This window comes from Schistocerca serialis, chromosome 3 (genome assembly GCF_023864345.2).
Source record: "Schistocerca serialis cubense isolate TAMUIC-IGC-003099 chromosome 3, iqSchSeri2.2, whole genome shotgun sequence".
Lineage (NCBI taxonomy): Eukaryota > Metazoa > Arthropoda > Insecta > Orthoptera > Acrididae > Schistocerca > Schistocerca serialis.
In genome coordinates, this window is record NC_064640.1 from 429,844,210 (window position 1) to 429,859,185 (window position 14,976).

At 38.8% G+C, this 14,976-nt stretch overlaps 1 protein-coding gene across 1 annotated transcript in view; it reads left to right on the top strand.

The window, feature by feature from the left end:
• LOC126470907 (nose resistant to fluoxetine protein 6-like) overlaps positions 1 to 14,976 on the top strand; it is a 326,632-nt gene that overhangs the window by 211,258 nt on the left and 100,398 nt on the right. Inside the window, exons 7-8 of the mRNA XM_050098938.1 lie at positions 10,969 to 11,062; positions 11,145 to 11,261. Coding sequence (XP_049954895.1) covers positions 10,969 to 11,062; positions 11,145 to 11,261 — 211 coding nt within the window. The remainder of the gene's footprint in view (positions 1 to 10,968; positions 11,063 to 11,144; positions 11,262 to 14,976) is intronic.

Genomic DNA, 14,976 nt, shown 5'->3' on the forward strand with positions numbered 1-14,976 from the left:
TTCTACACTAGCAACTGGCACATTCAGATTTTACCCGAAATTGATTTACGTGGAACAGGAAAGGGGGATGTGATTAAGATACGCAAAGTACCCTTTTCCACACACCTTACAGTGGCTACAGTATCTATCACCAGCTTGTTGAGTGTTTCTAGAATGATCTCACAGTCACCAGACAAATTGCTTACTTATTGTATGTATCTTCTTCCTTACTGCAACCAACTTTATGTGGATCACAAAGAGTTCAGCAATACTCAAGAATTAGTTTTCATCAATCACATTTATGTATTTTCAGGGGTATACTACAACAATACAGAAGATTTTAGTGTATGTGTGGAGATGATTGTATTCAGTTTTCTTATATTTAGCATTAATTCCCAGTATTGTAAATCTCACAAATTATATTACATTGGTTCCCGACGAAAATTCTCCATCTAAAGTAACATATTGACTATCTTCTCACAGAAATTCCTTAATCCAGTTGCACGTACATATATCTTATTTTTTACAGGCTGTATTGTATCATATGACTTTAGAAATACAGTTCCTGAGAAAAAAGTGAAGTACCCTGAAGACGTAGTTGGATGTCAGTGTAGGATCATACAGATACACATGGTCGGCGGGTATGAGCTGCAATTCTCTGTGAGGTAGAACAGCTACCAGAGTGCATTAGTGTTGTTCATGTTTAGTGTTGTTACCAGACCTGGTAGGTTGTATAAGGGATGTCAGGGTGTATATGACCCGGGACAACCAGGAGATCCAGGAAAAACCCGGGAATTTTTTCATCCGGGAGAAAACCAGGAAAAACCCGGGAATTGTTTAGAATTCCGGGAATTTTTCATTGTTTTAGTTTTCAGTTAAATTTTTGTGATTTTGACTGGTAAGAACCAATACTCTAACAAAGGATATTACTGTATCCCACTACTGCAGAATAATACTTCAACAACAAAACATGAACTAGAGAAAAAAAACTAAAATAAAACTTAAGTTGCGAAGGAAATGCGCCATATACAACAACAAAACAGTGCTCATACAAGCGTCTGCCAACAGCAAAGTGTGTCAAAGGCTTTAAGAAGACTATGCAATGCTTTGTAACAACAAATTGCCTCCAATGAGCGTGGCGTGACAACTGTTTAAATTAGATTCATTTGAGCAGTTGCGGGCGGGCTCTTGCGCATGCGCAGTTAAGTCGCGTATGAGTAGTATCTTCTCCTGCTTCTGGTTACAGAAGTGTGGCTGGGTGCCACTACTTAATATTGCCCCAGTTTTTGAAATTAGTAAATGTGGGGCTGATGCACAGAGCAGTCTGAGTTGTGCGGGTGAGGTGTGTCGTCTCCACGTGACCTGTGTTTACGGTCAGTAATTTTGTTGTTTCCTCCTAGTTTATTGCTCTCACATTAAATGATAACAAAACAGATTTTTGTGGCCAGGAGCTATCAAATCAATTAAAATACGTTCATGTAATTACGGAAGGCTAAAATATGTTATTAGTTTTAGATTTTATTTCCACCTTTCTGACAGTTAAACATTAATCGCCTTACAGAACAATGAAGTTATTTTTGCTGGTTTGCTAAAGAGATTTGGCTTTTATTCATATTTTCTGTTGAGGCAGTCAATTTATTTGAAACAAAGTGTTTAATTTCACAATATTGGCTATTTTCAACTGTTTGCTGCATTTCAAGTGCACATATGGCATTATGCCATAACAAAGAACCAAACATTAGATAATACAGTACTGGTACTCCAAGAAAATTTACATACAAATGTGCATTTTAAGCCGAATCATGCGCTTTAGTATGATTCATGAAATTCCGACACTATTGAAGTATCCTCCTATGTCTTGTTTCTTTTATGACATAATGTAAGATCTTTTAATGTTTTACATGTACAAACATATGGGCTTCCTGCGTCATCGTAGCTGTGCTAGTGCAGTGACACTTGTTAACTGGCACTCTCTTGCAACTGCTGAAACGAACCTATTTCTAACAGGTCGCGGGAAAATATTGCGAATGGCGGTTTGAAAAGCGTTACATTCAAAACAGATTTCCTTTTATGTAAGATGAAGAGGAAATGGGAGATATGATACTGCATGAAGAGTTTGACACAGCACTGAAAGACCTGAGTTGAAACAAGGCCCTGGGAGTAGACAACATTGCATTAGAACTACTGACAGCCTTGGGAGAGCCATTCCTTACAAAACTCTACCATCTAGTGAGCAAGATGTATGAGACAGGCGAAATACCCTCAGACTTCAAGAAGAATATAATAATTCTAATCCCAAGGAAAGCAGGTGTTGACAGATGTGAAAATTACCAAACTATCAGTTTAATAAGCCACAGCTGCAAAATACTAATACAAATTCTTTACAGATGAATGGAAAAACTGGTAGAAGCCGACCTCAGGGAAGATCAGTGTGGATTCCGTAGAAATGTTGGAACACGTGAGGCAATACTGACCCTACGACTTATCTTATAAAATAGATTAAGGAAAGTCAAACCTATGTTTCTAGCATTTGTAGACTTAGAGAAAGCTTTTGACAATGTTGACTATAGTACTCTCTTTCAAATTCTGAAGGTGGCAGGGGTAAAATACAGGGAACGAAAGGCTATTTACATTTTGTACAGAAACTAGATGGCAGTTATAAGAGTCAAGGGACATGAAAGGGAAGCAGTGGTTGAGAAGGGAGTGAGACAGGTTTGTAGCCTGTCCCCGATGTTATTCAATCTATATTGAGCAAGCAGTAAAGGAAACAAAAGAAAAATTCGGAGTAGGTATTAAAGTCCATGGAGAAGAAATTAAAACTTTGAGGTTCGCCGATGACATTGTAATTCTGTCAGAGACAGCAAAGGACCTGGAAGAGCAGCTGAACAGAATGGACAGTGTCTTGAAAGGAGGATATAAGATGAACATCAATAAAAGCAAAACGAGGATAATGGAATGTAGTTAAATTAAATCGGGTGATGCAGAGGGTATTAGATTAGGAAATGAGACACTTAAATTAGTAAAGGAGTTTTGCTATTTGGGGAGCAAAATAAATGATGATGGTTAAGTAGAGAGGATATAAAATGTAGACTGGCAATCGCAAGGAAAGCGTTTCTGAAGAAGATAAATTTGTTAACATCGAGTATAGATTTAAGTGTCAGGAAGTCATTTCTGAAAGTATTTGTATGGAGTGTAGTCATACAAGTGAAACGTGGACGATAAATAGTTTAGACAAAAAGAGAATAGAAGCTTTCGAAATGTGGTGCTACAGAAGAATGCTGTAGATTAGATGGGTAGATCACATAATTAATGAGGAGGTATTGAATAGAACTGGAGAGAAGAGAAATTTGTGGCACAACTTGACTAGAAGAAGGGATTGGTTGGTAGGGCATATTCTGAGGCATCAAGGGATTGCCAATTTAGTATTGGAGGGCAGCGTGGAGGGTAAAAATTGTAGAGGGAGACCAAGAGATTAATACACTAAGTAGATTCAGAAGGATGTAGGTTGCAGTAAGTACTGGGAGATGAAGAAGCTTGCACAGGATAGAGTAGCATAGAAAGCTGCATCAAACCAGTCTCTGGACTGAAGACCACAACAACAACAATAGCAACAAGATGAGCTATGTGCGAGAATGTACAATGAATTTTTTAAATCAAAAAGCATTTGACTCTCATTTGAAAATCAACTCTTTGAGGACGACCATTTAGAAGAATTTCAAGCCAAGAAGATAAGACATTAATGTCGTTATTAAAAATTTTACTGGCACATTTGTGTGATGTATCTTAAAGTGTAACAAGTGCAAAAAAGATCAACATTATATGTGGAAGCCTAGCTTCTCCTCCAGCTTACTAATCTTCGAGACCAATATTATATGTGAATGCTATGTATATTAATTTAAACCATTAACTTTTCTTATTTGTGTGTTCGCGCTACTTAAGAGTGATCTTGCTATTGGCTGACTACATCCCGTGTCCTATGCTGTCATCAGCTGGCGAGATCACGTGACATGAGCTATGACTGGCTTACAAAAGCGCATCGCAATCTCGATTTCAATGCTTCGGTAAGTGACATGCAGTGTGTGGCGGAATTTGAATTTATGCGTTCGTAATATGAAAAATATGCAGCGTACATGTTGCTGCACATCAAAGGTCTTTCAAAACGTGTCCCCCGCCCCGAGTTTCATTTTCTAAACACGGAAAAAGTGTATTTTCACCTAGGAGAAAGTGTATTTTTAACCAGGAAATCCAGGAAAAATCCAGGAATTTTTTTTCCTTGTCCATGTATACACCCTGGATGTGAATAGCATCAGACATTGAGTAATCACTGTGAAGGTCACATAAATCTTGTGTACCCATGTGGGGCAGTGTAATCAGCACCTGATAAAGTTGGAAAGGGCTCTCATAGTGTTTCTCCATATGGCCGGTGGGACAAATCGTGCAACATCCAGATTTGTGGGACATTCAGAGGTGACAGTGGTTCAGTGTTGGAGTGCATGGCAGCATACTTGTCTTCAAGGTTCTGGTGAACCACCTGCCTCCAAGGTTCTGGTGAACCACCTATGACCACAACAAGGAAGGTTCACCATATTGTGCACCAAGTATATTGTAACCTCTTCACATCTGTGTTTGCCATCTGAGAACCAGATTCCCTGAAACATTTTGTACCATGCCACACCATTGGTCAGAGACCAGCAGCAGCTGGACTAGGGACTTATAGTCCCATCTGTAGACAGCTGTTAACACCACAACATGAACAGCTGAATTTGGAGTGGTGCTGTGACCAGGAACTGCTGGTGCATGATGTCACATTTTGTCCAGTGATAAATCGCAGTTCTGCGGTACCTGGAATGTCCACAAGCAGTGATATGGTGGTGATCTGGGGAGAGGTCCCACTCTTTCAGTGTTTTGGAGAGACACAGCAGAAACTCTGATGGTACTGTGATATGTCACGGAGATCTTGCATCCTGTGTACTAAATGTTACTACTTTAAAACAGTATCATGGTGCCATCTTTCAAAAGGACATTGCTCATGTCACTGTGAACTGTCTGCATAATTCTGAGGTACTCACATGGCCAGCAGGATTCCCAGATTTGTCCGTGATGGTACAGGTGTGGGACCAGCTCAAATTTCAACTCTGTCCCAGTGCCAGTATCCAGGATGTCAGGGCCCAGTTATGATAGTTGGGGGCCAGCTTGCCTCTGGGGAGGATACAACAGCTTTATGACAAACTTCCCCACCGAATTAGTGCATGCTTCCAGCCTAGAAAGGGTGCAATGTAATACTGATAAATGGGCTTATACTGCCATGTTCTTTGTAAATCTGATTCAATTTTTTAATCGCTGAAATAAAATCACATGCCCTCTCAACTTGTAGAGTTTCATTTCATTTTGTCCTCCCCTTCTAGGTGCTTCAATTTTGATGTCAGGCACTGTATGTCACTCACATGGCCACCACTATCAGTAGTCTTTCAGCTCTTCTGAATAAAAAGTATGAGCAGAATTCCTCATTAAGACTTCAACCAAAAATGAGTACTGATTTCAGTGGAAGAATTTCTCACCCTCAGCAGAAAACACCAAGCTAAGACGAAATGTATTTCAAAATAACACCAAAAGTGTGATAATGATAGTTGGTTTAGAGTGTTGAATAGTATAAATGTTAGCAGCATTACTCGCATATTTGAGAGAAACATTAAAATACCTAAAATTAATATAATAATAAAATTAATTGTAAAAAATGTGGTCACTCATTAAAAACCATACTTAATAGTAAATTAACATTCACACTTCATTTCCTTATAAGATCACTCAACGTGACTACTATAAACTCATTTCTCCAGACTTTCAAATCTGAGTTACAAGATTGAAAGTGAGTCAGAAAATAATGAAATTATCCATGAATAGTGAGTGCTATACAGGACTCATCACTGTTGATAATATGCCACTAATCACTACTGCATACAGAGTTAAGCTTGCAATGTGCCCTTAATGGACATTAACATGTTGCTCAAAATGGTTTTTATAACATAGTGAACACAACACTCAAAGAAATATTTACCTAAGAAGAACCAAATTCATATGAGGAGTAAGCCACAGATATCCCTTTTTAGAGTTGGCTGCAGGTTGTAGTAACCCAGAGAAGTCTGTAAGAGTAGTAGTCTTCCTTGTGATCCTTTAGTACTGCTGCTATCTTGTTCAAGTAAATTATGGAAATACAGCCAGGTAATATCTTCAACAACCACCAATGATTCTACTTGCCTGCATACCTTAAGTTAGTTAAACATTCAATACACTGAGAGAAGCTCGTATTGTCACCTTCTCAATGTGACTATATTTGAACATGAGTCCTCTGGTCCTCATTGTCAAACACTGAGATGTTAGGCCTAGGAGTTCAAGCTGCCATTTTCATCTAAATCTTCACAGTATTGCCTGCATGATCCTGACTTCAAAAGGACATCAGGAAAGGTATCCTTTTGAACTGGTGTGAGACTTCTGAATTACTATATTAGCATGTAGATTGACTTTCCTTGTGATGTAATGCACCAAGTCCTTGACATTCTCTCTGTGCATCATAGTACCCCAGTGACCATACAGAATCCAATTAACACTGATGGAGGTCCACTTTATTTGCTTCTTTTCAAGGGATTCTGTGTCCATAAAGTGCTCAAATGTGGGAAGTGATCCCTCAGCAGAGTGCTCGATAAATATTTGAACATGATTTCAAATGTTCTTCAGGAATAGTTTCATTTATGTAAAGATAAAGTTTAGTTACTGCACTTCACAGATCCATCAACTCTATTTTTTTTCCTGGTATTCTTATAAAAAATCCTTTCAAAACTTTCCTTTCCCAGTCAATTCACTTCTCATTTTGAATTAACCAACAACAGGGATTGCAATGACACAAGAATTCTCTGAAAAGTGTAATGAGAATTTTACATAGGTTTTGTGTATAAATATACAAGTTGCTATTAAGTTTCATTTATCAGATTTTTACTTCATCTTTTGAAATGAGTCTGTAACAGTATATTTTATCAAAAAAATTAAAATTATACTACTAAGCCAAGATGAATTATCCAGAGAATGAGTTATCCAGAGAATGACTTAAATGTGTTTTACCTTTGACTACAAATCTTCTGCTTCTATCACATTTAAGTTGAATGTCCTTAATTCCTTATTTCTGTTGGATATTTATATTGTCCTATCAACAAAAAATACTCTTCTAGCTTTCTGGTTTAGTAGTTTCATTTTTTGTCACCATTGCTGCTACAATACAATTATTATGGCAAATTTCTGTCTCCTTGGCAATACTGTTGATAAGGTCAGATCTGTTTGTAACCAGCAGCTATAAAATATTTCTCTTTTGTCTTTGTTGAGGCTAATGTATGTAATAGTTTTCCCAATCAGTATTACACAAATTAAAGCCAAACTGTGTATTATTGTATGGTTGGCATATTCCCTTGGTACAAAATTTTTGCTGTCTAATTAGAGTGACTCAGTGACTGATATGTCAGAATGTGGCAATCAGTAAGAATTTCCTATTATAAATGTAAATCTGGATTCTTGTCCATAAAGTTTTCAGTCAGATTAATTCTCATATTTTTTCCAAATTTTTTAAAAAAATTCTACTTTATATCTTGATTTTCAGCCAGCTCTTGTTTGAAACTTCTTAGCAGATTAAAATTGTTTGCCAGACCAAGACTCAGACTCAAGACCTATCCATTTAGCAGGCAAGTGTCCTACCAACTATGCTACCCAAGCATGACTCATGACCCGTACTCACAGCTTTACTCCTGCCAGTACCTCATCTCCTACGTTCCCAACTTCACGGAAGTTCTTCAGCAAACCTTGTAAGACTAGCACTACTGGAAGAAGGGATATTGCGGAAACATGGCTTAGCCACAGCCTGGGGGATGTTTCCAAAATGAAATTTCACTCTGAAGCAGAGTGTGCATTGATATGAAACGTCTTGGCAGACTAAAACTGTGTGCAGGAAGTTTCATATCAGTGCACACTCAACTGCTGAGTGAAAATTTTATCTGGAAACATACCCCAGGCTGTGGCTAAGCAATGTCTCTGCAATATTCTTTCTTCCAGGAGTGGTAGTCTTGCAAGATTTGCAGGAGAACTTCTGTGAAGTTGGGAAGGCAGCAGACAAGGTAATGGTGGAAGTGAAGCTGTGAGGATGGGTTGTGAGTCATGCTTGGGTAGCTCAGTTGGTAGAGCACTTTCCTGCAAAAGGCAAAGGTCCTGAGTTCAAGTCGCAGTCCAGCACACAGTTTTAATCTGCCAGGAAGTTTCACATCAGCACACATTCTGCTGCAGAATGAAAATTTCATTCCGGTAACTCTTGGTTTTTAGTGCTACAATCAATTTTAATATTTGTTTTCGAGCTGACATTTTCTTGTAAGGGTCTCAGAGGTTTGCATAATCTAAACTATAAAAATAGAACAGTGGATGCACCAGAGATGCCCTGCCACTTGAATGGACCTGCTCTGGGCAGCATTATAAGTTGTTAAACTATAGTGAAGACCATGGAAGTTTTTCTCTCTTTTGCCTAATCCAAAGAATATAGAACAGAACTATGGACATGTCACATGCACTCTGCTACTTGAATGGAGCTATTCAGGTCAGCGTTACAAATATTAACAGTACAGTGAAGGTCAAGTAATTTGCATCTGAGTTGACACCTGTGTGAACAAAGTCTGCAGTTAAGAACTTCTACTTAGCTCTAGACTATAGAAGCCTGATCAGTTTTTGGGAGGAAAAAATATCCAAGAGATATATTTAGGTCAGCCATCTTTTCTGCATGTTAACTGAAATAATGCAAAATATCTATTATTACTTTTATTTCCATTTAGAGATCCAAAGTATCTGAAATAATTTAACTCCCGCTTTCTACATCCAGAGCTACGTATACATCTATACACGTACTCTGCAAGCCACCATGCAGTACATGTATTAATGTGATTTTCTATTCCACTCACATATTGAACATGGAGGAAAAAACTGTCCATACGCTCCCATAAGAACCCTGATTAGAGTTGTTGTCAAGGTTCTTATACAAGATGTATGTTGGTGGTACTAGGATAATTCTGCAGTCTGCTGCAAATGCTGCTTTCATCTAAACTTTCTCAGTAGTGTCTTTTTCCTTCCAGGGATTCCCATTTGAGTTTATGTAGAATTTCCATGATACTTGTGTGCTAATTTTGCCTACTAGTAGCAAATCTAGCTGCACATATCTGTGTAGCTTCAATGTCTTTCTTTTATCTGACTGGTGTGGATTCCAAACACATGAGCAGTACTGAAGAATGGGTCACAGAAGTGTTCTGTATGTGGCCTCCTTTCTAGATGAGCTACGGTCTCTTAGAATTCTCCCAATAAACCGAAGTCATACATTCATCTTCCCTACAACTGACCGTACATGCTCCTATTATAATTCCCTGGGGCACTCCAGATGATACCTTAGTCTCAAATGAACACTAGCCAAGCAGGACAGTATACTATGTTCTGTTACTTGAAAGTCTTTGAGCCACTCAAATATAGGAGAACTTATTCCATATGTTCAGACTTCTGTTAACAATCTGCAGTGTGGCACTGTGTAGAACACTCTCTGCAAACATAGGAATACTGAACCTTGTGTGTTGGCCTTCATTCGTGGCTCACAGGATATTGTTCAAGAAAAGGGCAAACTATGTTCTTCACATTAGCGAAGTTTTTTGAATCCAAAGTGATTTATAGATAGAAGCTCTTCTCTGTAAGTAAATTCATTACATTAAATATAGAATATGCTCAATAATTCTGGAACAAACCATTGTTAAGTCTATTGACCTGTAATTTTATGGGCCTGTTCTTTTACCCTTCTTATGAAGGGGAGTCACCTTTCCAACATTTCAGTGTCAGGGATGTCTATTTCTGTGCCTCCATACGGGAGTTTGTGCAGTGGTCAAATGATGGTATGTCTGTACAATCCTCCTGCACAATTTTTTTTAATTTTTTTCTTCTTTTTGAAAAATGAAACTTCAAATTTCCTTTTGTAGTCTTCTATTGCCACATCACACTGGTTTACAATTACTGAATAGAAGTCTTTGACCCACTTGGTGGTTTTATGCAGGACTGTAATTTTCTTAGGATTGTTGGCAAGATCTTTCACTAATATATATAATGTTGGAAGTTGTATACTTCATGCATTAGTATTTTTATAGACACATGAATTTCTGCTAACTTTTAGCTGTCAGTACTTGTGCGTTCTGTTTTGAGCCAAAAGTGCAACAGTCTCTGTTTTCACAGTGTTTTGAAAATTTTGTTACACCACAGCAGGTCTTTTCCATCCTGGATTCACTTACTTGGCTCGTACTTCTCCAGAGTATGATTAACAATCAGTTTAAACTTCATCCATAATTAGCATACATCTATCATATTGGATGCTAACAAATGTTAATTTGCTTCTTGCAGCATAAAAACTCTTCTAGCCTTCTTGAAGGATTTAGTAAGTTAACTAACCATCATGGCTCTGTTGACATGATTGCTAATACCTGTCTCTCTACTGACACTGTCAATAAGGTTAGGCTTGTCTGTAGCTACAAGATTTAAAATATTTCCATTACATGTAGGTTTTTGCATTAGTCATTGAAGACAGTTTTTGATGAAAGCATTCAGAACTTCCTTGCAAGACTGCCTTTACCACCTATAACAAATCTATAGATGTCCACTCTACCCTCAGTACATTAAAGTCATCTGAAACTAGTATTGCATGATCAGGGTACTCCCCTACTACTGAGAATAGACTTCCTTTCAATGATAATACAACTGTTGCAACATAATCCGGTGATTGGTAAAAACATCACCTAGTCCTTCTCAGTGTCGACCTTGTTAGACATAATATTTTTTTCAGCTGCAATGGACACTCTTCCTCCAGTCAGGGCCAGTTTCATGCATGATGTAATAGATGACAATTCCTTTATTTTTCATATATGTTTTCTTTTATGTTTGCAGATAATAAACCACAAGCTTTTTACTTGTCAGAAGGTTTCATGGTGCAGGTGGTCAGTAATTCTACTCTTTCAGTAGACACATTTTTCTTCCTCAGGTAGAGTATTAAAGAACTTTTTCCAGTTGCTATCTTTTACTTCTATTACAACATAAAATTCTAACATATATTCTCTTAACAGTGGGTTCCTGGTTTCATATCTGTATTATCAAGGGAAACAAGGAAAGAAACCCTCACAAGAGACATGTGGAAGCAAAATTGTGGAGTTTATCACCATGGTTCTACGAAGAATTATTAGGTAAGGAGCATATGCCCTGTTGAATAATGTCATAAAATATTATCAGTTATTTTCAAAAGAAAAGGAGATATGTTTGCCAACAAAATTTAACCCTTTTCTTTTTAAATCTTGGGAGGTAGCGGTCCTTCATTATGTTTGTAAATATGTGTATTTAAAGTGCAACTTAGTTGAATTTCAGTGTTTTGGATCTTATTTCGTAGCAAGATAAAATGTGATGATGGTTCAGTGCTGAGGATGTAAGATTTTGTCATTAAAATCTACATCTACATCTACATTTATACTCCGCAAGCCACCCAACGGTGTGTGGCGGAGGGCACTTTACATGCCACTGTCATTACCTCCCTTTCCTGTTCCAGTCGCGTATGGTTCGCAGGAAGAACGACTGTCTGAAAGCCTCCGTGCGCGCTCTAATCTCTCTAATTTTACATTCGTGATCTCCTCGGGAGGTATAAGTAGGGGGAAGCAATATATTTGATACCTCATCCAGAAATGCACCCTCTCGAAACCTGGCGAGCAATCTACACCGCGATGCAGAGCGCCTCTCTTGCAGAGTCTGCCACTTGAGTTTATTAAACATCTCCGTAACGCTATCACGGTTACCAAATAACCCTGTGACGAAATGCGCCACTCTTCTTTGGATCTTCTCTATCTCCTCCGTCAAACCGATCTGGTACAGGTCCCACACTGATGAGCAATACTCAAGTATAGGTCGAACGAGTGTTTTGTAAGCCACCTCCTTTGTTGATGGACTACATTTTCTAAGCACTCTCCCAATGAATCACAACCTGGTACCCGCCTTACCAACAATTAATTTTATATGATCATTCCACTTCAAATCGTTCCGCACGCATACTCCCAGATATTTTACAGAAGTAACTGCTACCAGTGTTTGTTCCACTATCATATAATCGTACAATAAAGGATCCTTCTTTCTATGTATTCGCAATACATTACATTTGTCTATGTTAAGGGACAGTTGCCACTCCCTGCACCAAGTGCCTATCCACTGCAGATCTTCCTGCATTTCGCTACAATTTTCTAATGCTGCAACTTCTCTGTATACTACAGCATCATCCGCGAAAAGCCGCATGGAACTTCCGACACTATGTACCAGGTCATTCATATATATTGTGAAAAGCAATGGTCCCATAACACTCCCCTGTGGCACGCCAGAGGTTACTTTAACGTCTGTAGACGTCTCTCCATTGATAACAACATGCTGTGTTCTGTTTGCTAAAAACTCTTCAATCCAGCCACACAGCTGGTCTGATATTCCGTAGGCTCTTACTTTGTTTATCAGGCGACAGTGCGGAACTGTATCGAACGCCTTCCGGAAGTCAAGAAAAATAGCATCTACCTGGGAGCCTGTATCTAATATTTTCTGGGTCTCATGAACAAATAAAGCGAGTTGGTCTCACACGATCGCTGTTTCCGGAATCCATGTTGATTCCTACATAGTAGATTCTGGGTTTCCAAAAACGGCATGATACTCGAGCAAAAAACATGTTCTAAAATTCTACAACAGATCGACGTCAGAGATATAGGTCTATAGTTTTGCGCATCTGCTCGACGACCCTTCTTGAAGACTGGGACTACCTGTGCTCTTTTCCAATCATTTGGAACCCTCCGTTCCTCTAGAGACTTGCGGTACACGGCTGTTAGAAGGGGGGCAAGTTCTTTCGCGTACTCTGTGTAGAATCGAATTGGTATCCCGTCAGGTCCAGTGGACTTTCCTCTATTGAGTGATTCCAGCTGCTTTTCTATTCCTTGGACACTTATTTCGATGTCAGCCATTTTTTCGTTTGTGCGAGGATTTAGAGAAGGAACTGCAGTGCGGTCTTCCTCTGTGAAACAGCTTTGGAAAAAGGTGTTTAGTATTTCAGCTTTACGCGTGTCATCCTCTGTTTCAATGCCATCATCATCCCGGAGTGTCTGGATATGCTGTTTCGAGCCACTTACTGATTTAACGTAAGACCAGAACTTCCTAGGATTTTCTGTCAAGTTGGTACATCGTTCTACGAAGAATTATTAGGTAAGGAGCATATGCCCTGTTGAATAATGTCATAAAATATTATCAGTTATTTTCAAAAGAAAAGGAGATATGTTTGCCAACAAAATTTAACCCTTTTCTTTTTAAATCTTGGGAGGTAGCGGTCCTACAAGGGTGGACAAAAATATGGCAACACCAAAAACACAACACATTCCCATGCCCAATGTAGTGTAGGAAAACCGTTGGCATTCAAAATTCCTTCCAGTTGTCTCGCAGTGGATAAACACAGCTCCAGGGTGATTTTGAAAGGATTCATATACCATTCTTCCTGCAAAATAATGGCAATTTCAGGTAATGATGATGAGCTGGATAGCGATGATGCTTCTTTTCTACAAAGTAGACCACAAAGATTCAACAATATTGAGATCTGGTGACCAATGGCCAGGAGGGATGCAACAACCAGTCCTGGATGATGCAAGCTGTGTGGACAGAGTCCCTGTTGTCTTGGAATACGGCATCACCATTGGGGGCAAGCACTGTACTATGGGATGTACCTGATCAGCCAAAATGGTCCCATAATCCTTGGCAATAATACAACCTTGCATAGCAACTGTGGGGTCCACGGAACAACATGATATGGCTGTCCAAATCAACACCAAAACCCCATCATGTTTACTCTTGTGATGTAAACTCAGCTGGAAGTTGGAAACAGTGTGAAACAAAACTCATCCAAGCAAACGACTTCTATGGCTCCATAGCCCATTTTTATGGTGTCAGCATCATATTTTCCTGTCACGGACATTTGCAACACTGATGAATGGTTTTTTAGTTCCAGCTCACCTTACAGTTCCCTACTTCTGGAGCCCCCACATGTTGTTTGATGCTGACAGGGTTCATAAGTGCAACAGACAGTTCTGCGGTGACTTTTGCAACTTTTGTCCTCTTAATTTTCATCACAATCTTCTTCAATGACTGTCCCTCACAATCTCTCAATACACACTTTCATTCACATTGTGACTTAGCAGATGATGTTTTTCTACTTCCTCAGTATGCAGTGTAAAGCTTTGATATGGCTCCTCTGGGAACACCAGACACTTCGGCTACCTTGGTTATGGAAGCACCCACCATACGAGCACAAAAAATTTGCCCACATCTGAATGCTCTGAGCTCCAACATAATGCACTCACTATTACACGGAACACTGTTCTGAGCATGACTGACATTTGTATTGAGGATATCGCACGTGGTCAAATTCAGTAGTGCAACCTACAGGCTTCACTATCATCTGTATTTACGTTTAAGCCTGCATTTTTCACAGTGTTTACATATTTTTGTCCAACCCCTGTATATTCAAAGTTTACAACACATTATAAGTGCAGCGTGACCTTGGAACACAATTTTTTTTTTCTGTATTGTCTCCATTAATCTTTCAGTCAACTACTACTTAACATAATTTGGCAAAAGAAAAGTCAGTATCAAAATAGTGATCTTATACCTTATATATATACCTTATATATATTTCCACAGTGAGACTTAACCCAATTATCACCCAGACAAATACTGTGAAAGGCCAAGTTCCCAAGTTTGAGTCTCGGACCAGCACAACACAGTTTTAATATGCCAGGAATTTTCAGATCATGGGTTATTTGTTGAAGTTTTCCCAGTAGTATTTTGACTGATAACCAAACAGACATCTTCGAGGTGAGTTGGTAATGAATTAAAACT